Consider the following 26620-nt stretch of genomic DNA (forward strand, 5'->3'; position numbering starts at 1 on the left):
ACCACCTCTCCCTCAACGCTTCCATCTCTCACCTGCACATACGTACCTATTCACCAGCAGCTGCCGTTGCTTTCTTGGACCTGTCCCCTTGCTTATCCCTCTCCCCTGGCCAAGAGCCTCACGCCCCATATATCAAGCCTTAAATCAAGAACTAACGTGAACGTCATTTTGGTGTTAGTTAATAAACCTTTGTTAAACCCTTGACTCTGCCTCCGCCTTGGGTTTCCTGCACGTGGGTTTGATTTTTGGTGCTCAGCCTCCGGCCGTTTTGTGACCCTTTCCCGTCTGGTCTGATAGCAGAGAAGCCCTTGATGAGGTGATGTTAGAGGTCTGCTGATTCTATATGAGTTTACAGAATCCAGCCAAGAGGTAGAGGGGATTTATTTTATACATTTATATCTATGGTCAATCCTCTAATATAGCATGATGTATTACCGGCTGAGCTGATCCAACAGGCTAAAGGCTTGAGTGTCTGGCAACTCAAAATGGATCAGTCAAACGAATATGTTTGGGCTTTAAGCCACTACTCTTACCACCCAGCTAACAGGAAAAAAAAACAGCCTCAGCAGCCTAAACAAATAATCTGCATTTCATATAAGCTTGTCGATTTTTGACCATGAGCTGCCATTCTCATCTAAAGCTGTGAAACTCAATCTAAGGCAAGGTTAAAGTCATAATGTTTTCTCCCAAATGGCCTAAAACTAAAACTCAGTAGTTTTAATGGGAAGAAAGTAAACTGCAAACAAAAGCTACAATGAAATAAACACACTTGAGTCTGTAAATATAATAACAGCCCAATCTAGTCTAAATCCAGGGATTACATGAGTGGTAAAACAATATATTGCACTTAGTACTATGAAAATATGTGTACTTACCTTTGCACTGAAATCTGTTTAATGGTGTGGTGAGCAGCAGTCTGTCAGCCATGTCAGGAGGTCCAGTACAGCGAGCAATGCCTTAAATACCAATTTTAAGTCAAAAGATATTCAGTATTTTTCTTATATGCAGCATTAGATGTTGGTGAACACACGTTTTTGGTTGAACAAATGCAAGCATATTGACTGTGATTTCTTACCAGGCTCTTTAAAGCCAGCCTTGACCCACTGAGAGAGCCAGCGCAGATCACAGTTACAGTACAATGGATTGGCACCAAGAGCCCTAAACAAAGTTAAAAGCATAAACCAATACACATTTACTCTGTGGATACACATATGTAGAAGTGCAGATGCAGTACAGACCAAAGCTGTACTTACAGGTGGGAAAGAGAGCTGAGGTGGTTGAAAGCTCCCTCCGGAATAGTTGAAAGGTCATTACCATGAAGAGTCCTGGAGGAGAGAAACAGAGAGCAAAACAGGAGCATATAAATATTAATCATACCAGCGACCTTGTTACGCATTTAAAAAGGAAGATTTTGACCTACTGTTACTGTTATTCTGTAGTTAATTAATTTAATTAGGTACTCTGTGTTTCTTAATCATTCTTTTGTAGCAAGGGAGGAAAAGTGAAAGAGCTTTTGACCTCGGTCCACTGTTACGTCCTTATCCACTTGCACCACAACATGATTTTGTGAGTACTGCTTCAGTAAATGCTTTTTGTTTTTAGTTGGTCTCCCTTCATATGGTACAATTTCAAGAGGTCATACACAGTAGAGAGCCTTTATGAGGCGTGGTGATCTAACTCTGTAGATAACCTCAGGACCTTTGCTGGGGTCTCTTATATTTTCCTATTTTGGTGCCTTGAGACAAAAGGACGTTGACATTCTACAGACCCTCACTGTGTCCATTGACTGAAAGGTAGGGTAGGGTACAATGAACTCTGTGGGATGAAAAAAATCCAAACATATGCATTACATATGACTCTTGATTAAATATTTCTGCATAGAGTTCTAACTATATATGATAATTGGCTCACTGTACAATTTGTTAGGTACAACAACTACCTGTTAAATCAAATATTTAGCATCAAACATCAGCCAAAACCATGGCAACAACATTAGAATTAGAAGAAGATTTGTGGAGCCAGGGATCAAACCACTGACCTTTTGACTAGTAGATAAACTAGTACGGTGTAATAGTAGAGGTTAATTTCTTGGCACACTTTGCTCCTCTTACTAATTGAGCAAAACCCAAACAAGGTGTACCGAACATAGTGCCCACTGAGTGTGCATACACTATACACAGCTATTAGTTTTAACCTTGTGGTTTAATAATTAGATTTGTATCTTAAATGTGCAGCTAAGGTTTAACCATAGCTGGCAAGGGGCTATTGACCAATGTTAAAAAGGATTATATCCAAGGAAAACCTATTGCGTCACATCCATCATATCAGAGCTAAATGAAAGTGACTGCCCAGTTGCCTAATACTCACTTTGGAGCAAGCTAATACACCAGTCTAACCCTTATAGCTGCATGCTAAATTATTCAAATTTATTTGTGGTTCCTCAGTAGCAGACACACCATCATACCCTTCTATAATGGAAAATAAATAAAATATTTATGAAAGAATAACACAAAATAAACAGAAAGCCTTTTTTCATTGTTGTGCAATAAAGCTTGTTCGGGTCTCTGAATGGAATATAAACTGTCTCATACGGTCATCTCGCAGACGGTGGTGTGCGAGCGATCATGTGTGTCACAGTAGAAAACTGCAGGTCGAGAAGCGTATTAGTGTTGATGTGTGCATTTTTGTTATGTACCACTGGGTTTGCATGTATGTGTTCGTGTCTGTAGATGTGTGTCTGAAACTTTTTGTCTCTGAGGGCTTAGAGACTTCAGAGTGTGCGTGTGTGTGTGTCCTTTGTGTGTCTATCCATTGGAGTGTGCTGCCTGCTGGATAGAAGTTCACATTCCATTAGAGTGAAGGGCTGTAGCAGGGGACAGCTATCAAACCAGCAGTATTGGAAAAACTGTGCATGTGTATGTATGTGTACTTGATTTTTGTGTGTGTGTGCGTGCGTGTGTGTGTGTGTTATCGCTGCTTAATGCCTTTAAATGTTTATGTGCATCTCTGTGTGCGTTTGTGTAGCAATGTATGGTGGTCTCACAGCCCCCGTCTATGACTAGCCCAAGGGGGGTTGTGGGTAATGAGGAAGTGACAGTGATGACTGCCTGGCAACCAGTTGCTATGCGGGGGCAGAGAGGGATCAGTCCCGACGGTAACATCAAGTAAAATGAAAGCAAGAAAGCAAAAAAAAAAGAAGAAGAAGAAGAAAAAAAAGCGGTCACTAACTTCTGGGAGGTGAAAGCATCATAAGAGATAACGCCAGTACAAAGAGAAATGGCTGAAAACAAATCTGAATTCTCTGACAGTGAAACTCTTTTTCTTGCTAAAGTTTTGCTCACAATAATCACCACTGAAAGCTAACTCATATGAAAATGAAAGTATATTTTGAGCCAAGAGTTGTACCAAGATTAAGAACCTCAACACTGCCATTGTTTAAATATTTTAGATTATGAAACAAAAAACATTTTACCACTCTAACCACAGCAAGACCACTTGGGCCGCGCAGAAATCCAAAGTTATTCAGCAAAACAAAACAGAAAAGCAGCCTTGGTTGAGGCCGTGTAGTTTTTCATCGACAAAAGCCACCTCTCTTGGCTTTTTTGTGGCTTTTTCTCCTGCAGAATTCAGATGTGGTTGTGAGACTTTGCTGGAAAGACTGCTGTTGTCTTGGCTTTCTGACATCACACTTTAATCACTATCATATTGTCAGAAGTTGTAATTTGAGTAAACTGACCCTTTAAATGGCGATAAAAAAATGACCTTTACGTAAACATTCTGAGATTTTTTTCATTTACAGCTTTAGCTTCAGACCTCACTATAGTGAACGGGTGTTTTCAAGGAGCCTTGACATAACTAAACAAAGCTTTCGAGGATAACCAGCTTCAACCTTCAGTGATTCACTTGTATTTTTATTTTTATTTTTATTTTTATTCCTATTTATTCTATTTATCCCCTTCGTATATTTTATTTATATTGTCTCTGTATTTATATATATATATATGTGTGTGTGTGTGTGTGTATTATATATATATATATATAATATTCTGTAACTCTGTAACTTCTGTCGGTGCTGTGCTTTTTTGGAAATCGAATTTCCCAGAGGAACCCACCCGAGGGATTAATAAAGTTCTATCTAATCTAATCTAATCTAATCTGATTCTTATAGGCTTTATTCAGAGAATAGGGCTTAACATTATCTCTGATGAAAGCTTAAAATATTCACCAGTGTCATCCTTACTTAATAAACTTAAGGTATCACAGCAAAACTGACACTAATAAATGTTGATTTATGATACTCAAGCAACCCCACACTTAAGGATCAATACGATTTGCTGTTATACAAGTACGTTATGTAGATGTTTAAAACTTGTGTGCACCGCATACACAGATTGGATAGTATATTCATATTTTTGTGTGTGTGCAGCTCGTTCCATATGTGTGAGGCAAGCTGGTCAGACAGCAATAGTCACATGCACACTGTGTGTAGGCACGCATGTGGGTTTGTGAGACAGAGGGTGGACAGCCAAATGGATGACTGAGAGAAACAGAGGCTGAAGGTCGATTCATCAAACACAACATTGGGCGGAAGAGAGAGAAAAGGAGGAGAGGATAGATAGAGGAGAGCGAGAGGGAGAAGCGCATGGCGAGAGGCAAAGAATTCAGATAGAAAGGGAGTATTAAAGAAATGGGAGAGTGCGACTTTTATCTTATTTTAGTACCCTGAAACAACAGATGATTGGGTGGACTGTGACTCATTTTGCAAGTGGGTCTTAATATGGCACTCAGCCTGAAATCAGGGGAGTGATTAAACTTTGATTTAACTCTGTAATATAACAGGCAAGGGGGAGTGTTGAATATTGAATCCACTGCGGCACTTAAAGATGAAGCTCGCTACTCACAGCAGGCGAAGTGACTTGAGCCCATCGAAGGCATGGACAGGGATGCAGCGAATCTGGTTATAACTGAGGATTCTGTAAGACAAAGGACACAAACAAGGTCACACGATTTAACTCTACATCAGGAGGCTTTTTGGGGTTTTTTGTTTGTTTGTTTTTTCAAAATATGAAAAGATTATTCAAGAGATGACACAGTAGGTTTGGTTTTTATAAAAACTTGGTACAGAACCTTTTGCCACTGAAGGCTAGACAGTGAAAATTAACACCAGGGGCACATTTCAAATACATTAGAAAAAAATAGTTAAAGATAAAAACACCTGCCAGAGGCAAAGGTCAAAGAAGAGTCTGGAAAGTCAAACTCCCACACCACAGTTAAATGTAATTTCTTTTAAAACTGCTAATGAATCCAAATTTAAGTTTGGCAACAAATGACAGATAATGAAGCGTCCCTTAAGGATGCTACTATTATTTGAACACAATATCATGGTGGCTAATAATGATCCTAATGTAATAAACAGACACTATCTGAGATGTATATTCACAAAAATAGCAGCCAAGGTAGTAGCCAAGATTATTCCTCAGCATAATGCTCAATGAAGCAATGCCTAATGATAATTACTGACTGTCAAGAAGCTTAATCCTCATCTTCTCTGTTTCACCAGTGGCCTGGACCCATTGAGAAAAGATCCCAACAGCCAAGAATAATGAATCCTGGAAAATCTGATGTGGAAAGTGAAACACGCCTCTCTGCCGCTACCTTCAAATCTTCCCTAGGTGTGATTGAGCTGTGCACAGGATTTGTATCTGGTGCTATCTAGGCGCAGAGAGTAGAAATCTGTAGTTGCAGGACGTAGCTTGGAGGCGTGAATCAATGTGACTTTATGAAATATAAGTTGATATATAGCCATTGTGTTTATAGATTCTTTGCTTAAAAAGAAAGGCAAAACTAAAGTTAATTCCATAAATTAAAAGAATAATTTATGTAACTTTGTGAAAATTCCTGCAGAGGTAAAAAAAAAAAAAAAATAGAAAAAAACAGAGGGAGATGGGATAAAAGCAGGAAGAAGAGCCAACATTTCAACAGGATAAATTTTAACATTTTAAAAAGGAAAATATTTTAAATATGAAAAATGCATTGGGGCAAAAAAGAACATATTATATGTGTATGTTAGAATAGAAATAAAGGAAAAAGAAGATACAAGAGGAGGCTGAGATGAGTGGATGGGGGTGTGGGGTGGGGGGGGGGGTGAAGAAGCGATAAACCTTAAACGAGAGACTGGAAAATGAAAACAAGGACGAAGAGAAATTAGGAGGAAGACAAAAGTATGGAAAGAAAAAAAAATTATATGTACATGTGCATGCACCTGTACACATGTACAGGTGCATGCATCAATAGGTACATATGTTGCCATGGTAACTTACAGTGTGGCTAGTTGAGTCATGTTGTTAAAGGTGTATGGGGCCAAAGCACTGATGCTGTTGTTGCTCAGGTCCCTGTGTCGACAGAAACTTACATGAGGGACCCATACAAACACATACTGCATGCATCCATATTGGTTTCGTAAACTGGAAAATGATGTGGCATATGTGCATTCTGTTCAAGGTTATGTGAGAGGTACATACACCAGCGACAGCTGTTTCAGGTTTGCCAGCTCCTTGGGCACAGATGTCAGCATATTACCCTCCAAGTAACTGCAAGAAAAAAATGCATACTTAATATAGTATTTATTACATACACAAATACAGCCATGTGGAGGGGTGAATTGATGCCAAGGGAGCAAGTAAAAGTTTTGGATTAGTAACTTGTGTCTCATCAACAGTGTGGAATGATACAGAAAGCAGACAAGAAGAGAAGGGTATAAGTTTGTGCTGTTGGTAAGAAGAGTGAATGAATGAGATGCATAACAACCAGCATAACAGGAATGGAGCTTCTTGCATCCACTAGCTTTGACTGTGAAGAAAACAAAAGAACTCATTTAAAACTGACCACCTCCCATTTATCTCCCATTAGGTTATTTGGTGACTGGCTGTAGGTGTAAATGTGAGTATGAATGGTTGTCTGTCTTTGTCAAAGTCTCCGTGACCCTGAATTGAACAAGCAATTAAGGAAATGGATGAATGGACATCACACGTTCAAGGTTGTGTGGCTGTGCACTTCTGGGCCACTCCACAGACATTCCTTTCAGATCATTTGCACATGTATGTTTGCGATTTCCCTATGGACCACAAGCTTCTACAGACAGCACACATTAGCATCTGTGTCAAACTGACCCAATCTTCATGTAGACTGAGAGAAATAAATAGAGTTCTCAATGGGAGGATCTGCAACAACCAAGCCAGAAGTTGCCACATCAGGTCGAGAGCTTGACAGTTTTTTTTTGTGTGTGTGTTTATGATCTGTTTTTGTTTTGTTTTTTGTCTCCCAGGGCTAGTCTGTCAAGACGTGTACTGTAATGTCCTGGGGTGTTATTAGAGAGAGAACATTAGCCAACATGTGCCGGTACGTAGCAAATAAAAAAGGGAATTTTTGGCCACACTAAAAGATTCTTTATTTAATAGCATCCGTGTTCATTAGAACACCTTCACGTGTACTTCTCTTTCCTGGAGGAGGACACAAATGCAGGTGATCAGAAGGGGAATTCCACATAGTGAATTAAAAAGGCAGCAGCCACTCTAGAAGGGGTGCAGTGCTTACGTGGGGTAGTGCTTTGAACGGGGAGATGGTCAAATTTAAATGACTGTGATGCTGTTATAGTGTTAGGTTGCTGAGCTTTATGATTGCATCTTAATGATGTCTGTGTTTTTACTATGTTTAAAGGGAAGAAAAAGGGGGAACTGTTACATTATGTTATATGAGCAAAGTTCTGTGTTAGACATACAGAGAATTTTCACATTCGGGCGTTTCTTTCTTGCTTTCTAATATTGTGAGAAACAAAATAAAGGTATACACACAAGCATACACATATTTTATGATGCATTGGTCTCTGTTTGTCTCTCTCAGGTCATAAGTAGGTCATGTGGACAGTATGATGGAGTGTCTTCTTCAGCCTGATCAATACCTAATCACTGCTATTGACCCTGTGGAGCAGGCCTATTTCACAGCTAGAGGGGTTCCTCTGTGGTTGTGCGTGAGCATGTACGTGTGTGCAATAATTCACCATTACTTTGTTCCTACTTCTTTTTAAATTTCCTAATCATAATTAACATTAAGCCTTGTTTTATCTTTGATGATTAAGAATGTCTCTTTATTACAAGGATTCCTGATAGCTTGAAATTAATGAAAGATATAGAGCAATTCTCTTGAAGCACCAATTTAATCATAAAGCAAACAAACAATTATTCATATTTTTTACATTATTTCTACAAAAGATTATTTATTTTTTTAAATGGACATTTTATTGAGGTTAATGACTCTGATTTCACCTAATTATTATAGGAAACAGCATGAAAAATAGTCACTGCTCTGGTGAAATTTGATATGAGAGAAAAATGTGTATTGAAGCAATTGACACTGTAGCATTAAAACTAGTTATAAAGCAATTTTTAAGATGGTATCATGATAATACCTCTCAACTATATAAGATCCTACTGTGTAGTGGTAGTTAGATTTAATAACTGGGTTGCTTCATAGATTTGTAACATCAGCATGTAATTATATACAAGCACAAGTACGTCTACTGTATACCTAAAATCCTAAAGACACAAAAAGAAAGAAAGCAGGAGCATGTGCGTAATTCACTAATTGCTGTGCTAGTTTCTGAAGCAGGAGAGCAAACTGCAGCATCACTAATGCACTGCAGCAAAGTGGGACTATATGTGTTTATGGAACTTTTGCATGCTATTTGACGGCATACAATTTTTTCTGTGACTGTATATGCATGCTATAATTGATGTCTGTTTCTGAATGTTTGAGTATGCACATTCATGTAGTGAAGCTTGTGTATGCATGTGTGTGTGTGTTACAGTGCAAGCAAGCCTGTCTCACAGCTCAGTGGTGTCCTTGGGAATGCCCTTGGGCAGAGAGTGCAGCCCTCTGTTGCTGCATCGCACCACGCCGTCTGAGCATGTGCAGACGTCAGGACAACCAGACGCAGGAAGGCAACCATTATCCTCAGCACCTGGAGAGAGGGGAGTAGAGAGAGTAGGATATTAGCATGAGGAGGAGGAGGAGGAGGAGATAGATGGATAAATAGAGGTGCAGAGAAAAAACAACAAAGAGAGGAAAAGGGAGGAAAAAAACAGCTTTCGAAAAAAAGTTAGGACAAAACAGGGAGAGAGAAAGAGCTAAGAGAGAAAAAGGGACAGATAGAGATACAGCTTGAACAATAAGTAAGACACTTGCTCAAATCAACTCAGCGCTTTTTAGAAGTACCAGATATTGCTAAAAGCTATATGGATGTATTTCAACATATGGCTCAGCACATGCAGCTGGGGCACAGAGATTTTAAAAGTCCTCAGATGATTCAGGAAACCAACAAACCAAAAAAACCCAAAACTGAGCAGATGTTTTGGGGGTTGAAAGGATGACAGGCAGTTGCAGCAATAAAATGAAAGCTGAAACCTCTATAGTCAGTTTTAACTAACTTGCATGTGAATATTCTCCAATTAAAATTTTATATTTTTATTTCTGCAAAAAGTCACACATTAAATTTTTAATCCTTTTAATTACATTTTCTTTTAGCTTCAAGAATTTTGTTACTTCCCAAAATTTCTTGAGGCACTTTTTAGCCTTGCTGTCAAAGTATTTAGCACAAAACGTTGTAAGGTTTAAGTTCCGAACATTCCACACACAGGCACAATAACACACAGTAGGGACAAAAAAACATCTGAGTGATTGTAATAATTTTACCATTAAGCGATAAGGAAGGTCAGAAACTAGAGCAGAGTGTTGTTCTTGGCTTGAAATGCTCCCATTTCCTTGACTGGCATGTAAAGCTCACAGCTTTTATCTAGCAAAGCAGTATGTAAATAGTTGAACTGTGGTCCCAAATGTAAAACAAGCCGAGTTAAAACCATAATAAAGGATAATGAGGAGCGGACATAAAGCCAATCACAACACAACTTGCAATCTCAATATGTGTGTGTGCTTGAGTACTGGAGAGAGCAGTAGGAACAGTAAAAAGAAAGGCCTAGTTTACACGCATGTACAGTTTGCTGCTGATTGAATGAATTCAATGCTGATTTAAATGCTTGTGCATCTACATCCTGATTTTGCTGCACATTTAGTTTCCTAAATAGCTGCCTCCCCCTGTCCTATGGCCATTTTCCCATTCACTTTGTAGTGTTCTAATTGCGCTAATGTCTAAATGTCAAGTAAATGGGCGCTTACGTGCCAGTGAGTAGAGCAGTGCATGCATGTGTATCTGCGTGTCTAATCTGATGTGTGTACCTTGTGAGTCCACGGGGAGGTGTAGCCGTGGGCTGACTCACTCTACAGTTGGCTGATTGAACTAACATCTAAATGTGCGCTAAATATCTTCTCACAAATTCAATTAACTTTACCTTTCCCCCGGCTCCCTCTGGACACCTTAACAGCCATTTTACTCAACTATAAATAGACTGGACATGGGACCTTGGTTCACGGCGTGCTCGTGTGTAAGTATGCGTGCCCCTTTGTTTCTGGTCTTCTGTGAACCGCTTTGAGAATTACACTTTCAAGTGTAACGTTTTAGCATCACCAAGAGGTTATGCTTAATAGTACGGACACCTGGCAGGCAGGGAGGATGCCTTCAAACCTCTGTGAGCTGATTGGCCTTGAGCCAAAGAACAACTCACTTGAAGCTGGTAATGATCTAGATCCAAGATTTTGACTATCTCAACCTAAAATGCAATAAAGAGATGTCATTTAATCAAATTCTACATTTTAACAGTTAATTACCATTTTGCATGAACGAGTTCTAGTAGAGCTGCCACTTTAGAATGAATTGAGATACATTTTGACAATTGCAAGGATACGAGGACATGAATTCATGTTTGTGCAGCTCAGTGAATGTTGATGTAGCTTTGTGTGTGTGTGTGTGTGTGTGTGTGCGTCCGTGCGTGTGTGTGTGTGCAAGATGCAACAATGAATATCAAGATCTGATAACATCTTAGAGTTTCCTTACTTGAACCAATCCAGCTAACGACTTTCCAAACTCATTTTCAGTAAATGGCTGCAGCACAGCTACAGGAAATTAGAAAAGTGTAATGAATTTAAAAAAAAACTGAGGAGGGACAGAGAGGCACTACCAGATAGAGAGCAAAAGGGCGATCGAAAAAAGTTTAAAGTGTAAAAGCTACACAGAAAGCAAAGAAGGGAAAATAAAGACAAATGTAATAAACGCGAGAGCCAAACCACACTTTGTATATGGCGTCAAAGTTGGCGGCCAAGCCGACAGCCTAAGTTGCTATAGGCAGGCATCGTCGTGGTAACAACAACGTCACTGTAGCAACCACAAGCTGATGTCATCTGAGGCTGCTGTATGCCAGTGGTTACTGATCGTTCTGTCCTCACAATACCCTACTGAAGTGAGACCGAAGGCATGAAATGACAGAGTATCTGGTAATTTTGTTAAATCTGGATCACTGATGTTATAACCAAATCTATTCCCATCCAAACCAGAAGGTTTGTGCATATCTGAGGATTTTGTGATGTGAATATAGATGCAAAGAACAATGCGTTTTGGTAGCAGTAGGCTTAGTCTGTGCTGTGATTAGGACTCGAGGGGGAGTGAGGTCAGACATCAGTTGATACGCTGTGGACAATCCTTGAATGTAGTGCTAATTAAGTGCCACGTATATGTGATCATCTGTGTTCTCACTTTTTGTTTTTAGTGGATTAAATTTAAAGTTAAGATTTGAACAGCGCTACAAATTGGACGACTCATTACACAACACACAAGTGTTTTATTGTTATTTTCCTTGCCCAAATACATATTTGACATTATTACTGAATAAACAATTTTCCTATGTAGGGTTTTGAAAGTCAGGAAGCCCCTCAGTTATTATTAGTACGATTCAAGGACACATTCAGTTCACCTTTCAGTTGCTTCACTCATCCTTTTATCTGCACAGGACACACAGCCGCTGACTGACACATGTCATTTATTTCAGGTTTAAGGCTGTGACCTTTTTGTTTTCCACACAGTTTGGTGTATCAGTTGTAACATCCTGTGTGGCCGACCAAACCAAACACCAAGAACTGTGGTTTTAATTCTACTTAACTAAAACAAAAACAAATACTTGGCTTATTGGCAAAGAATGGAAAATAGAAAGTCTCACCATCACATGTAAAGTCTGGGGTAGCCACATCCTGGATAGGAATCTCCTTCAGGAAGGCTGGCTTCTGACAGCGGGGATTTCCACTCACCACCCTGGTCTTCTTTAGCCATTGACCCAGCCAGGCCAAGTGACAATCACACACATATGGGTTGGACAGAAGATTACTAAGGAAATAATAAAGGACAGATGAGAGCAAGAGAGAGGAGGAAGGAAATAAATGAATCAGGGTAAGTTTAAATCCTACCGCACAAAGTTACATAACATCCATTCTTACAATATAAGGTATTTATCATCACAAACATTTTCCTTGACTTTGCATCCAGACAACTCGCACACCCCAAATTAGACTGTAACATACAAGCAGCACAACAAAACGACAGCGAGAAGAGCAACGAGGTCAAAACAGACTTTGTTCTGAATTTATTTTGGAAGCCGTTCAGAGGGATAATAATGGCAGTGCTTTATATGGTATTTTGGTGAGTGATACATTTGAATAAATTTAGATAGAAGACAAAGCAAGCCACGGGCTAAAGGGGAAGGGGAAAGGAATGAGGAAAGGTTATCGGCTGTTTTTATTCATTTTGCAAAGAACAGGGGAGATGGAGAGAGAAAAGGAAAAAGTAGCAGATTGAGAAACAGGGAAAAAGAGAAAGAAAAGAGAAAAGGTTATCTGCTCATTTTATTCATTTTTGATCACCACCTCTCTCTGCATTTTGTTGCTTTTGTAACACAGTTCATGTAATATTTATGCTGAGCCATATTTAAACTGAAAAGGGTGGAAAGGACGCGTTAGCAACACATACGAGACAGGCAGCATCCCTAAACCAAAGCTGCTCTGGGCATCTAAAATCTTGTGGCACATTCAAGTTGTAGGTTTGTTGTGGCTTTTTACAATTATTAGTATAGTTAAACGTTCATTCTTAAATGTGTGACCAATGTGTTGAATGCAAACATTAAAGGTAAGAACAAATCCTGGCACTCATCTAATATTTGTGGGCAACTTTGTAACAGATGAAGCTTGACAATGTTGCTGTCTGATTTTGTTTTGGCCCCTGGCATCTTCTTCTCAGCTCGCTGCCAGTGATTTAGATTCAACAACGTTCAGCAATGTCTTTCAGAAATATCAACAGTGAGCTACACAGAAAAAGAGATTTAAGGATGCTGTTACAGAAGGTGGTGTACCTGAGAAAATTTAAGGAAACAGTTCTGTGAAGTATAACCATTGGTATAGTGGAAAGTCCCCATGTTGTGTCTAAAGATGTGCAAGTGTCACATTGCTGTTCACGTTGTCCTCTGCTAAACTAATAAACCTAAATGCTGCTATATGTGCTATAATATTAATGGGGTGCTGCCACAGATAGGGACAAGTTATTTACTCATTTCCTTGTAATGAATTGACCTCACTGCATGGCAACTAAACCTAAGCTAAATCCCTTCCTTCCCTTTCAGCGTGTTAATCTTTTAATTACATGGACAAACTCTATAGGGAAACGAAGCACTAAGAATGGAGACAGATATTCGAAAGAGCAGGAGTGAGAGAGAAATCGAGGAAAGATAGGAGGGAATGAACAGAGGGTCTAGAAATAAAAACTATCCATCTTTCTTTCATGCCAGACAGCAAGCAGATGTTTGAATACAAATCAAGTGTTACTACAAAGCCAGTGAAAAACACGCTGAAACAAAGAATGAATGTGTCAAAGGATGAATGAAATTTGATATCTTATAATTATTAACACCGAGAGACTCTGACTTTATGCAACAATAAATATATCTGTCCTCATCCTCTGTGTCCACATTTTCCCTTTCATGTCTTCCATCGTTGTTCCCAAAAGAGTCAGGCAGGAACTTGAATCAGAGATGACAGGTACACAGCAGGACAGAGAGCAAGAACAAAAGGTGGAACAAGGGAAGGAAGCACAGAGAGAAATAAAGACAGCAGAGAGGATGTGAGAAGACTTTTTTTTTTTTTGGCAAAGTCTGTCTACCTTGTGAGGAATAAAAGAATCAACCTTTCATGTTTTATTAAGCTGATAAAATCTATTATTTACAACATGGGTGGTCAAGTGATTGAAGAAAAAACACTCATTCACTTCTCAGGCTTCCCAGTCTCTTTGTCCTAAGAAAAATGGTAGGTGGACGGTTAGTGCTTATCATAGTTTTATTGGATTAGAGTTATTATTTGCAGTTCTGTGTAAAGACTTAACACCAATCAGCATCACACAAATTAAAGCATGCTTGAAAAAAACATGCACAAAGCAGATAAACGAATAAACGAATACACCGATTCTCGAATTCACGTCTTGTCGTAGCAGTTGTGAATCTTTGGGAAGATAACAGCAAGCTTGCAATTGGTCTTGTGTGCCAATGTGGGTGTGGGTGTGCAGATGCTGAAAAATATTTAGCTTTGATAACAAATGCCCCGGGATTCAGACCAATCTAGTCGATAATGATGGAGAGCATCTGTGAGGAGAATAGTGTCCAGAGAACAACATGTGTGCAAACGTTGGGGCGGGAATGTGTGTGTATTGCTTGGAAGACAACTCCCACAGCAAGGCTATGAAAAATTAGGGGATAGAGGAAGATAGTGAGAGACAAACAAGCAGTGAGATTGGAAGACAGACACAAACAGATAGTGACACAAAGTGAGAGATGGGATAAATGATGGGATGGAAATGAAAAAGCAAAACAGGAAAATGAGCGACAAAAAGGAGAAGAAATTGTGACGGATGTGGCTTACATGGTGGACAGGGAGTGCAGGGTGGAGAATGATCCCGGGGCGATGCTGGAGATTCTGTTGTCATACAGTGACAGCAGACGGACGGAGCTCAGACCTGTAAAGGTACTGTTGTCAATACAGCTGATCTGGTTGCTCCGTAGCATGCTGGAAACACAAATACAATAGATTAATAAATGAAAGCAAACACAATACTTACTATTGGCTCTTTTTCACTGTCTATGTCACAAACTACATTAAAGTCAAGGCTTAGAATAATCCAGCGTTTCACATTTCTAACCTACTTAATATGAAGTTTTGAGTTTTAAAAAAATGTACTAATAAAATAAGGAAGGCTAGATAAAAAGAGACAGCCCAGCGAGATAAACGAATACAACCTATAATGACATGGACAAAAGATAAAAGAGAAAGGAGTGGATTTAAACCAGTCCCTATAGGACAGCCGTGGCAGACTCTGTAATATGACATTAGCCTTTGACATACAGTCATGTGGGATCATGCTAAGTGAGTTAGTTAGCATTAGCAATCTCTGGGACAAGCTAACCTAGTTAGCAAGGCTATTACTGGAGCAGGGAGCCCTCTTTACATAATACAGAGACAGCCATGATACCATTAGAGAGTCATTAGGCAGCATATATATACATGATAAGATTAGCTAGTCATTACTGAGTATACACAGACAGAGTATCCTGTCCCCTCTCCCCTCAACCGACCCTGCTCCGGTCCTGAGCACTCATGAGCTGAGGCGTGTGTTCCGGAGCATTAACACCAGGAAGGCGGCCGGGCCGGATGGAGTGCTGGGCCGGGTGCTAAAAGACTGTGCTGCGGACCTGGCGGACGTCTTCACCTCTATATATAACACCTCGTTGTCCTGTTCACTGGTACCATCCTGTTTCAAAGCAGCAACCATCGTTCCCATCCCAAAACAGTCAAATGTCACATGTCTGAACGATTTCAGACCTGTGGCACTCACCCCCATTCCCGCCAAATGCCTGGAGAGACTGGTCATTAAACACATCAGAGCTGCTTTTCCACCATCCCTGGACTCGCACCAGTTTGCATACAGGGAGAACCGGTCAACCGAGGATGCGATCGCCACAGTGCTGCACACATTACTGAAGCACTTGGAACACAGGAACACCTATGCACGGCTCCTCTTTGTAGACTACAGCTCGGCTTTTAATACCATCCGGCCATACAAACTCCGTCCCAAACTCCACCAACTGGGACTTAACTCCTCTCTGTGCAACTGGATTGTGGACTTCCTCACTAACCGTAGACAGAGTGTCAGAGTGGGTAAGAACACCTCTTCCACCCTTGTGGTCAACACCGGTGCCCCTCAGGGGTGTGTTCTGAGCCCTCTGCTATACACTCTCTTCACCCATGACTGTATTTCCTCCTGCGCGTCCAATCTCATTGTTAAGTTTGCAGATGACACTACAGTGCTCGGACTTATATCCAACAATGATGAGACAAACTATAGGACAGAGGTGCAACAACTAGAGTCATGGTGCCACGACAATAACTTGGTCTTAAACACCAAAAAGACCAAGGAGATCATTGTAGATTTCTGGAAGAGGGGTCATAACAACCATCTGCCTCTCTTCATTGGCAGTGAGGCGGTGGAGAGGGTGAGCAGTTTTAAATTCTTGGGGGTAACTGTGACCGAGGACCTGTCCTGGGGCAACCATATCACCTCAGTTGTACGGAAGGCCCAACAGCGCCTCTACTACCTGAGGAGACTGCGGAGCGCACACATTCCCAGATCTCTGATGTTGAACTTCTACAACTGTGCCATCAGCAGCGTTCTGACGTATGGATTTCTAGTGTGGTTCCCCAGCTGCACCAAGGCCGATCAGCAAGCACTCCAGCGGGTGGTGAAAGAAGCTGGCAGAATTATTGGAACAAGTCTGCCAGAGATCAGTAATATCTTCCCCACTCGCTGTCTGAGGAGGGTGCACAGTATCCTGCGGGACCAACATCACCCTGCGCGCCACCTTTTCCATCTGCTGCCCTCAGGGAGAAGGTACAGGTCTATACAGGCCAGAACATCCAGACTGGCCAACAGCCTGTATCCACAGGCTGTGAGGCTCCTGAACTCTCTGCCCCCCTCTCACGGACAATAACCATATCCAACTTCTTAATAGCAATGAACTGGTCTGCATTGGTGCATCATATCTTTATTCTCTTCCCCCTCCTGCCCCCCCCCCCCCCCCCCCCTCTTTCTTAAATAGATAACTATCATATCTGATATCATATCTCACAGTACAATAATATTGAATGGGTTGCATTGTTGTATTTTGTCATGTTTCTCAGGTCTTTGTCTGAATTTCTACGAACATTATTGCTAAGGATTGTCTTATTGCATTGGAGTCACACTGGGTTAAATATGTACACTTGGGTTTTAAGGGGTATTTATTATTTTCTTCTTTTTTTTGGGTTGTATGGAAGCCCCAAACGCAATTTCATTGTTCTTGACAATGACAATAAATAAATAAATACTAAATAAATACTAAAATACTAACATTAGTTCGTGATTTTATACACTACCCTGTAACCCCTAATTGGACACTAGGCTCTTTAAAGTGGGTGTCCAAATTGGAGGAACAACAATATGCTGTCATTAGCCTTAATTTCAATGTAAGTGAGTAAACAATGCTTTCTTTTTTAGACCGGGGAAGAAAAACACACTACTATGTCAGGTGCTAATACAAACTGTACTCTGTTAAGTCTTTGACAACAAGCTAGTACTGATGTTATACAAAGAAAAAAAAGGAAATAAATAAATAAAGACATATACTGACTGATCTTATAAAAGAAGAATAGCCTTTTTTTAGACATGCTCTCAGAGACCAAATCTTTTTAAATATCATTAGAGATAAAGATGAAGCAGTGGAGTATAATGGACTTTAAAAGCCAAGAATAAATGTAGTTATATAAATAAAGTTAAAAAAAAACCCAAAACGTTCATATTGTCTTCTGAGGGTAATATGAATAACAGGGCTGCGTTGATTAGAGTGAATAATTGATTCAAAAGATTTGACAAATTTAAAATAAACAGGACTGACCTTAAAAAATGTCATTTGAGTGGGATCTTGAACTCAAAATAACACTTTTGAACCACATTTTCAACAATTAGGTTTACATATTTTTTTCAGAACAGGTGCCATTTACACAAAAACTGTGTTCAAGCATGCTGTGCATAGATTATTTTCACATGGGTTGGGCTGCAACTGTAGAATGGGCCCTTGTGTTCAGTGGTGTTCAATTATTTGCCTACATCCTAGCATAAAATCAATTAATTTCACTTCCATTATCCTAAACCTATTCTAACTTTCAAATGAAATTTCCGTAAGTCTTATTACACAACAAGTACACACATATACACTGCTGTGAACTATACTTACAGGGTTTTCAGGCCACTGAGGCCTCTGAACATGCGTCCCTGCAATCCGGTCAGCTTGTTCCCCGTTAGCAGCAGCTCCAAAACTCCACCTGCTCCATCAAATGCCCCTTCACGGATGTCTTTCAGTTTGTTGTTGCTCAGGTTGCTGCAGGAGAGATCACACAACATTCATAGCATTTTTACTTTTGTATTTAGATATTTTACCTGTACATGTTTGCTTGAGCCATCATGCATGTTTTTCTAACACAACCGACAGCAGCAACAAGATAATGGAAATGCAGGCGCGCAGCATTTTGAAGACACAGACATGCATGCAAAGCATTCCCAGTTTAATTGCAGTAATTAATCATGTCCCTTCAACTAATAAATGTTAACCTTCTTTTCTTTCATCTTAATATCCTTCTCTTAGACATTAGATATTCAGATAACAGAGCCTGCCATCACTATATCTGATAAAAAACACCAAGCGTGTTCAAATAAAACTAAAAGAACAAAGTGGTACAAACCAGTTAAAAATGGCTTCTTTCTCTCTTTCATGGACACAATAATAGAAATGAAAAGGATGAGTGCTTGGCCTCAAAGACAATAATTGGGGATGATAGCTATCACACATACTGTAGTCTTCATTCATAGGTCAATTGTGTTTCCTATTATCGGGTTTACTGAAGATGAGAGAAGGTGGAGGATGAGACTGGAAAGACAGGTTTAAAAAAACGTGTAAAATAAAAACAAAAAAATGTGATAGCAAATGTAAGGATAACAGAAAATGTGAGGTAAGGTGAGGAGAAGCGAGGAAAGGAGGATAGGAGGAAGGAATTGAGAGAAGGAAAATGGAAATGAGAGCTCGCCAATCTATATTGTCAGTGACACTGCTAGATGGTTAGCAATTTCCTCTCCAATAAATCAACTTCTGGTCTCTGCTCTGTCTTTCTCTATCTCTCCCTAACACACACACACACACACACACACACACACACACACACACACACACACACACACACACACACACACGAGCACAAACCTAGAGTAGTTTGTAGATAAGAACTGACTGTAAATCTGAACGAAGGCCCATCTTCTATTTCCATTTCATATTTGCTTCCTGCATACTTCCAATCCACCCTTCCCTTTTCTCCATCTCTGTGTTCCTCCCATCCTCTTGCCTGTGCTCAGTCGATCTTCTTCCGGTATCTCTACTATTTTACTTTCCTCTTTTCCTTTTTTCTTTTTTCTTCTTTCATTTTTCTCTTCAGTTTTACTTTTGGCTTCCAGTTTCATTCTCTTTCTTTATAACACCTGCTTATTTCTGTCATGAATATGGAATCAATCTCATCACTTATTATCAAAATAAAGAGTAAAAAAAGAAAGCCAAAGCCTATTGTATTCTCTTCAGATAAATAATACCTCCATTTTCTATGCCAGGTCCACTTTACATAATTTTTAGAGGAGTAAGACATTACTGGACTTATACATAATACAATATTAAATATATTAAATTAAATATTAAAACCTTTGAATCATATAATGGAAGTGCCTCTTTAAAAAAATAAAAAATAAAAAAAAAAAAATAATAATAATAATAATTATATATATATATATATATATATATATATATATATATATATATATATATATATATATATATATATATATATATATATATATATATATATATATATATATATATACATACACTTACATTTTTCTCAAATTTGGCAGCTTCTTAAAAATCCCTGTAGCCTCCAGGACAGCAATCTCATTGTCGTTTAACCGCCTACAGAGAGGAAGATGGAGAAAGGGAGTTAGATTTTTATTCTTTCATGAAACAAACTGCTTTAGTGCACACAAGTGAATTTCTACATACACAGAGAAAAAACAGGCAGAAAATAAGGGTGGGATGGCCACATGTAAGTTGAGAGGACTTCAGAGACTTTGCAAATATGATGCAACACAAAACAACACAGGGATGAAAAAAGAAAATCAGAAGAGAAGAGAAGAGAAGAGCAATGAATCTTTTATATGTAGTCATCAATAGCCACACTGCCCTAAGCCAAGAGAAAACAGTTTGAGAGATAGGAAGCTAGACATCTGGTTTATTGAGGTAATTTGTACTAAAAGGGCGCTGCTAAAAGGATGCACTTTGTGTACGTGTATGTGTGAAAGCAGCAGAGCAAGAAAAATCCACGAAAGAAAGTGAAAGTTCAGCTCAAGGGGACAATTTGTAACGAGATATGAGGGGGTTCAAAGATGGATTGGCCTGGATAAACACAGACTGAAATAATACACTGAAAAGCCTGAAGTAGGTTCTGATGGTAGGAGAATGATGCCTCTTTTATTGCTGCGTTTATTTGCATATTTTGACAGTATCAAAAACACATCTGATCTCTTCATCATCTGATCTGGCCCCAATGTGGCCTGACAATGTACAGCACATTTAATAAAGTGCCTATAATTCTCATAAGACTGATGTCATTCTTATTAAATGCTCCCAAGGCCGATGTCAATGATTTTTATGGCTAGCAGAAAGAGTCCCAAAGACAGACAGACGAGACAAAGAGAGCAAAAAGTATATAAGCCCTCAGCTGAACCACAGCCTCCCCTGATTTCCCCTGATAAGGCAGGTTACAGGCCATGAATTGACAGCTTGTGTGTTTGTTTCTGTGTGCTCACGATTGTGGCCTTCAGAAAATACTGGGTGGTTGTGTTCTTAAGGAAAAGGAAGGCTAGAGAGAGAAAAGGTGTAGAAAATACTAGAAACTCTGATGTGCCCTCTAACCAACCATAAAGGACAAAGTATACATTTCTGACATGACGTACCCTGGGGACGGATAGGGAGAAAAGGAGGGAGGATTGGCGAGGTTCACAGTGAGAAAAAGAACCAAAGAGAGAAAGAGAGACGGATAAATTGGGGGCTAATGGTCTGTGTAGTGCTGGCATTATTAGTTATCTAAAGTGGCAGCTGTGGCTGAATTCACCATCATACAACTAACCTCCATAAGTAATACTGTGACAACCATCCTGTGTGTGCCTTAATGCTGTAGTATCCCCATCCCCTGAAGCTTTTCTACATTACTATCTCACTGATAACCATAGCAGAAGCTCTCCATCCTTCTCCTGCATTTTAAAGCTGCAGGTGATTTAGCATTATTAGGTAAAACTTTTTTTTCTGTCTGGATTCCAATTTCCTCTTTCCTTAACTTACTGAATGTGTGATTAAGATTAGTCAAGGTGCTGAAAGTAAAATGAGCTGTTTTTAGCACAACACTTTTTTCTCGTGTTCTGAATCAAAAGTCAAAGATTGGCATGTATTTTATCACTTAAAAGCGGTGGGGTTTTTTTCAAATCACATCATTATGTTTTATGTTAATTTTGCTATTTTTTCCCTGACAATCTCTATTAAATTACTTAACCTTTCTCTCTGAAGAGATAGTGCAAGCATACAACCTTCATATCATCACTTTTTTAGTAGGTTGAAGCAAATGTTTCCTTTTTTTCCTGGTTAGTGAAAAATATAATGATATGCTGATCCAAGTTCTTTTTTTCCATTAAGCTAGCAGTACTTTTCATACTGTAATAGCCTACTGGGACATGGTGGTAGGGCTGGGCCATATCATACCGTTCACGGTAATCCCGGTATAATGTTCGGCAACAATAAGAAAATGAAATATCGCAATAGAATATGGGTAAAACGCGCATGCGCAGTGCTTGAAATTGCTAGATGATGATGTGTTTCCCTCTTTGTGCACTGAAGCTGGCACGTTCCCTGAGTTTTTCCAGCAAGATGGTGCACCACCACATTATGGGTGCCAGGTCCGAGCATTCCTAGATGAACAGTTTCCTGGAAAGTGGATTGGTCATCGTGGGCCAGTCGAAAGGCCCCCAAGGTCTCCCGATCTGACCCCCTTAGACTTTTATCTTTGGGGTCATCTGAAGGCAATTGTCTATGGTGTGAAGATGTGAGATGTGCAGCACCTGAAACTACGGATACTGGATCCCTGTGCTGGCATTTCTCCTGCGGTGTTGCTATCAGTGTGTGAAGAGTGAGAAGAGGGTTGCATTGACAATCCAACACAATGGGCAGCACATTGAACACATTTTATAAGTGGTCAGAAACTTGTAAATAACTCATGAAAGAATAAAGTTACGTTGAAACCAAGCACACCATTGTTGTTCTTATGACATTACCAATAAGTTTGATGTGTCACATGGCCCTCTTCCTATTGAAAAAACAAAAGTTATATCCAAGATGGCCGACTTCTAAATGGCCACCATGGTCACCACCCATCTTGAGGAGTTTGCCCCTCACATATACTAATGTGCCACAAACAGGACTTTAATATCACCAACCATTCCCAGGTTATTATGGTGTATCCATATAAATGGCCCACCCTGTATTACCGTATTGTGTGTGTATAACCTCTTTTTAAGTTTTGTGGATATTATACATGGTTATGCTGAGGATATGTCGGCCAATTTCCACTGGAAATGCCTTTTGGTTAAACTGTCAGCGAGGAATTTGCATTTGCACTGTTAAATTTTTATATATCTTTAATGCACATAAAAAACAGCTGCTTGTTTAAGTGAAAATACATTGATGATTTTTTTGGGTTTTTTTGCACTAATAAAGTTGTGGAGTTGTGAAGTATTTTGTCTAGTGTCAATTATATCGTCAGTTATATCGTTATCGCAAATTTTCAAATGTATAACGTGATAAATATTTTTGGTGATATCACCCTGCTCTACATGGTGGCATATTGAAAAACCATGCATGAATCAAGGTAGATTTGGACCACGTTCCAAAAGCAGATCGTGATGTCTTGAAATGTGTTATTTAATTCAAAAAGTGAAAAAAAAAAACCTTTACTAATAAGAACCTGTCATTAGGAATTGCTTTAAAAAAAAAAACACCTTTCTGGTAATTATTACAGATTAACAGTCTAACTGTTGTAAATGTTTTTGTCTGTGTTTTAAAACCCACATAAAATCATACAGATATTACAGTATTCCTGTAGCGTTATCTGTTACTCATTTTTAAGCCAGAAAGTGAATGATCAATGGGACTATTCAGTATTCTAGTGTGAGACCCTTCACCAGACATGATGATGGCTCCTTTGGGACTTGGAGGGAGATGGAAAAGACTGCTAAAAATCAAGTGACATTCATGATAGAGAGAAGCAGAGAGAGACAAAAAGGACATGCATATGTGAGTTTTTGTCTTTCCATCTACACAGGCCTTAAAAACATTACTACTATTTCATGGCACACGATTGCCATATGTATAAGTGGGTGTTTTAGTCCGTGCATATGCTTCTAAAAACATGAAAAGCTTCTTTGAGATTTTGTGGTACGCGTTTTGTTTTACTGTTTCAGCTTTTTGAAGAGCTTGCACATATATGTATATCTATATAAAACAGTAAGGCCAGCTGACTTACAGGTCTGCGGTGTGTTCAGGGATGTGTGGCGGTATTCGGGTCAACTTGAGATTGGAGCAGTCAACCACTGTGCCTTCACAGCGACACTTCTCTGGACATACCAGGTCCTGGAAACATTCCCCACTCAGACGGCTGCGATAGTCCTCCTGACCTGCGGATCAGAATTTAGGGTAGAAAAGAAGAAAAAAAATGTAACTAGGAATAACAATGAAGAGGAAGACAGAAGAAAAAACAGCTAGGAAGAGAAGGGATGGAAAAAAGGAGGTAAATTATGGCAATAGCGAATAGGCACAAAGGGAGGAAAAAAGAGGAAAAAAGTTCAAATAAGACACCATGGACACAAGACTTCAAACTTATGTAAACATAATCCCATTTATATAATCATTTACATAATTTTATATTTAGAAAAACAAAAAGAAAATCAATATTTTTTGTTATTCTTCTCCCAGGCTCTCTGGTTGAACTGTTTCCTGAGAAGTTTCATTGTTGGTAAAATTCTAGGACGGTCACAATTCAGTCAGAATGAGCAACACCAAAACAAAACTAGTCCATCTACTTAAAACAGCAGGCTGCAGTTGCTGCTACAGCTCTGTACTGCAAGCAGGCACGGGGCTGATTCAGGGAGCAGTAATTCTGCATGGCCGCTGCTGTAAATCAAGTTAACGAACAGATATCCAGGTGGGTTTATGGAATCACCTTGTAGATAAATGTGGTTTAACCCCGGATGTTTTTGTTTAACAAGGTGAGCCAGAGACCACTTCTGTTATTTAGATATAATATGAGCAGATATTATTTATGACTGCGAGTGCCTGTAGAATAGACCCGGTTTGCATCATGCAGCACGTGCGTTCATGCATCACATACTGTACTCTCATTATAGTTCACGCCGTTATCATTATCTTTTTTTCTTCCTCCTGTTCTCTCTTTGTTTATCCATCTGCTCTCTGTCAATGTAATCTTTCCTTCATTTTACTACTCTTCATTCTTGCATTGGCACAAAGTATTCGCTGCCTCCAGTCTGTTTTCATGACTCATTTGCTCATTGTTAAACAACTAAGACCACCTATTGAAGGTTTTCTTTTCTTTTTTCTGCAAATGATCAGTGCCCTTCAAGTGATGTCTATCTTTTGAGAGACATGGCTAGCTTCTTTCAATGGAAAAAATATTTTGCAATATTGTCTCTGGGCTGTCTCTAACCTTGTTGGTTAAGTTGGGTAAGCTGACAGAGAGCAAAGAGCAAGGGAAAGTTCGGATGAAAGGGAAAGAGAATAATAAAGGGGAATTAAGCAAAGACCGGAAGGTGGGTTTTTATCATCTTAATAATAGTAATGGCTGAATTTTTCTTAGCAGACACACGGGTGAGAGGTGTGTAGGGCTAGAGAGGTGATGGAATATTTGTGCAATCATGTGGCTTTGGAATAATTGGAATAATTGGGAAAACTTCACATGGACGTCCTCCTCAAGTTAGAGACAGAACATGTAAAGTCTGAGATACTTTTGTTGTAGAGCGCACACACAAATACATATCAGATAAAGTACATATCTGGCTGATGGCAGTCGAGAAAGTTTAATGGTAAAAATTCAAGTATTATATATGTTTTTTTATCTTGCATTAAATTTTTAATAAGGTTGTAAATACTTGCTGCTATCCAACTTAAGAGAGAGCTGGATAAGCTGGAAAAAGGGACTAGTTCTTTTCTACTCAACTTGAGTTGTGTACTGGAAAGAGAAACCAGTGTTGTTTCTACATACTGAGAGACAAAAAAAATCTTGTCTGCAGCATCAGTTTTGTTTCCACATTCCAACCCAAAATCATAGAAACACATCAAAGCTGGCAGAACAAACAAAAACCAGAGGAAAATGGGGCTATCTAAGGAGCACATGAATGCACAATAAGCCATGCTAACCACTGAAACACTGACATGCGATCGGAGAATCTAAATGTGAAGAAAACAAGCATTCATTGTAATGTGCTTTGAAGCATTACAAGGAGATGTTTCCAGAGCACAATGACAAAAGTAGGAGCATCTGTTTAAATGCAATTTTAGAGTTCAAATTTATGCTTGCAGTTTTGCAATCAAGGTGAACTGCGAAATGTGGATGTTTCTCAATTCACTTAAATGTACCCTGTGGAGTTTTTGAGCCGGAGTGTCACCATAAAGATTTTATTTAAAAATGTGTCTACTTCTGGTTTGTGTTGTGCAAGTGCACAGTATCACGAGTACACATGGGTGCACACTGGCAATTTAGTTCAGACCTACTGACCAATTAAGTTTTGGAGCAGGCAAAACAATAAAAGACAAAAAGAAGAAAAAGACCGAGAATAAATTGAAAGCTACATACAAACAGATAATACTTGGAAATAAACACCCACTTGAATTGTGTTGGTTTACAAGAAAACTCCACAGGGCATCACAATGAGATAAGCAAGAGAAAACTAGTAGGTGTTGATAGTCAGCCCTGATTGTATTTTAATGTCAAATGTCAGTTTATGACTCATTTATTTCAACCACAGTCATACTCACATATTACAAGCCCTACAGATAAATGCAAACAAGGTTAAATGTTTGACCCAGTTTTTGCTCCAAGGTGTGTGATTGGCTGGGAGAGGCAGGTAGGTGTGTGCTAGGCGGTCCCTGGCGCTTGACGGAACCATGTGATGTTACAGTAGGCGGGGCCACATGGTTAGATCAAGCACAAGAGACAGCTGCACAAGAACCAATCAAAATGCAGGTCCACACAGGAGGAAGTTGGGGCAACAGAGAGCTGCACCAATCAGTCAGGGGGCAGGGTCCATACTGGACAGGAGAGGCAACAGACAGCCGCAGATCCACACAGGGAGGGTGGCAGGATCAGAGCACTGCCCACCAATAGCAAGAATATCCACAAAGGT

The 26620-nt window shown here is 39.4% G+C and overlaps 1 protein-coding gene across 1 annotated transcript in view; it reads right to left on the reverse strand.

Moving 5' to 3' along the window:
• Positions 1 to 26620, reverse strand: part of slit3 (slit homolog 3 (Drosophila)) — a 233203-nt gene that overhangs the window by 25788 nt on the left and 180795 nt on the right. The window contains exons 15-26 of the mRNA XM_085365888.1: positions 23728 to 23878; positions 19995 to 20069; positions 18300 to 18443; positions 14896 to 15039; positions 12159 to 12322; positions 8884 to 9016; positions 6522 to 6590; positions 6321 to 6392; positions 4902 to 4973; positions 1254 to 1325; positions 1076 to 1158; positions 876 to 956 (exon numbers count right to left, since the gene is read on the reverse strand). Of these exons, the coding sequence (XP_085222014.1) occupies positions 876 to 956; positions 1076 to 1158; positions 1254 to 1325; positions 4902 to 4973; positions 6321 to 6392; positions 6522 to 6590; positions 8884 to 9016; positions 12159 to 12322; positions 14896 to 15039; positions 18300 to 18443; positions 19995 to 20069; positions 23728 to 23878 (1260 nt within the window). The remainder of the gene's footprint in view (positions 1 to 875; positions 957 to 1075; positions 1159 to 1253; positions 1326 to 4901; positions 4974 to 6320; positions 6393 to 6521; positions 6591 to 8883; positions 9017 to 12158; positions 12323 to 14895; positions 15040 to 18299; positions 18444 to 19994; positions 20070 to 23727; positions 23879 to 26620) is intronic.

This window comes from Diplotaxodon limnothrissa, linkage group LG2 (assembly GCF_057381915.1).
Source record: "Diplotaxodon limnothrissa isolate DT_005_m linkage group LG2, D_limnothrissa_male_GT1.1, whole genome shotgun sequence".
In the NCBI taxonomy this organism is placed as follows: domain Eukaryota; kingdom Metazoa; phylum Chordata; class Actinopteri; order Cichliformes; family Cichlidae; genus Diplotaxodon; species Diplotaxodon limnothrissa.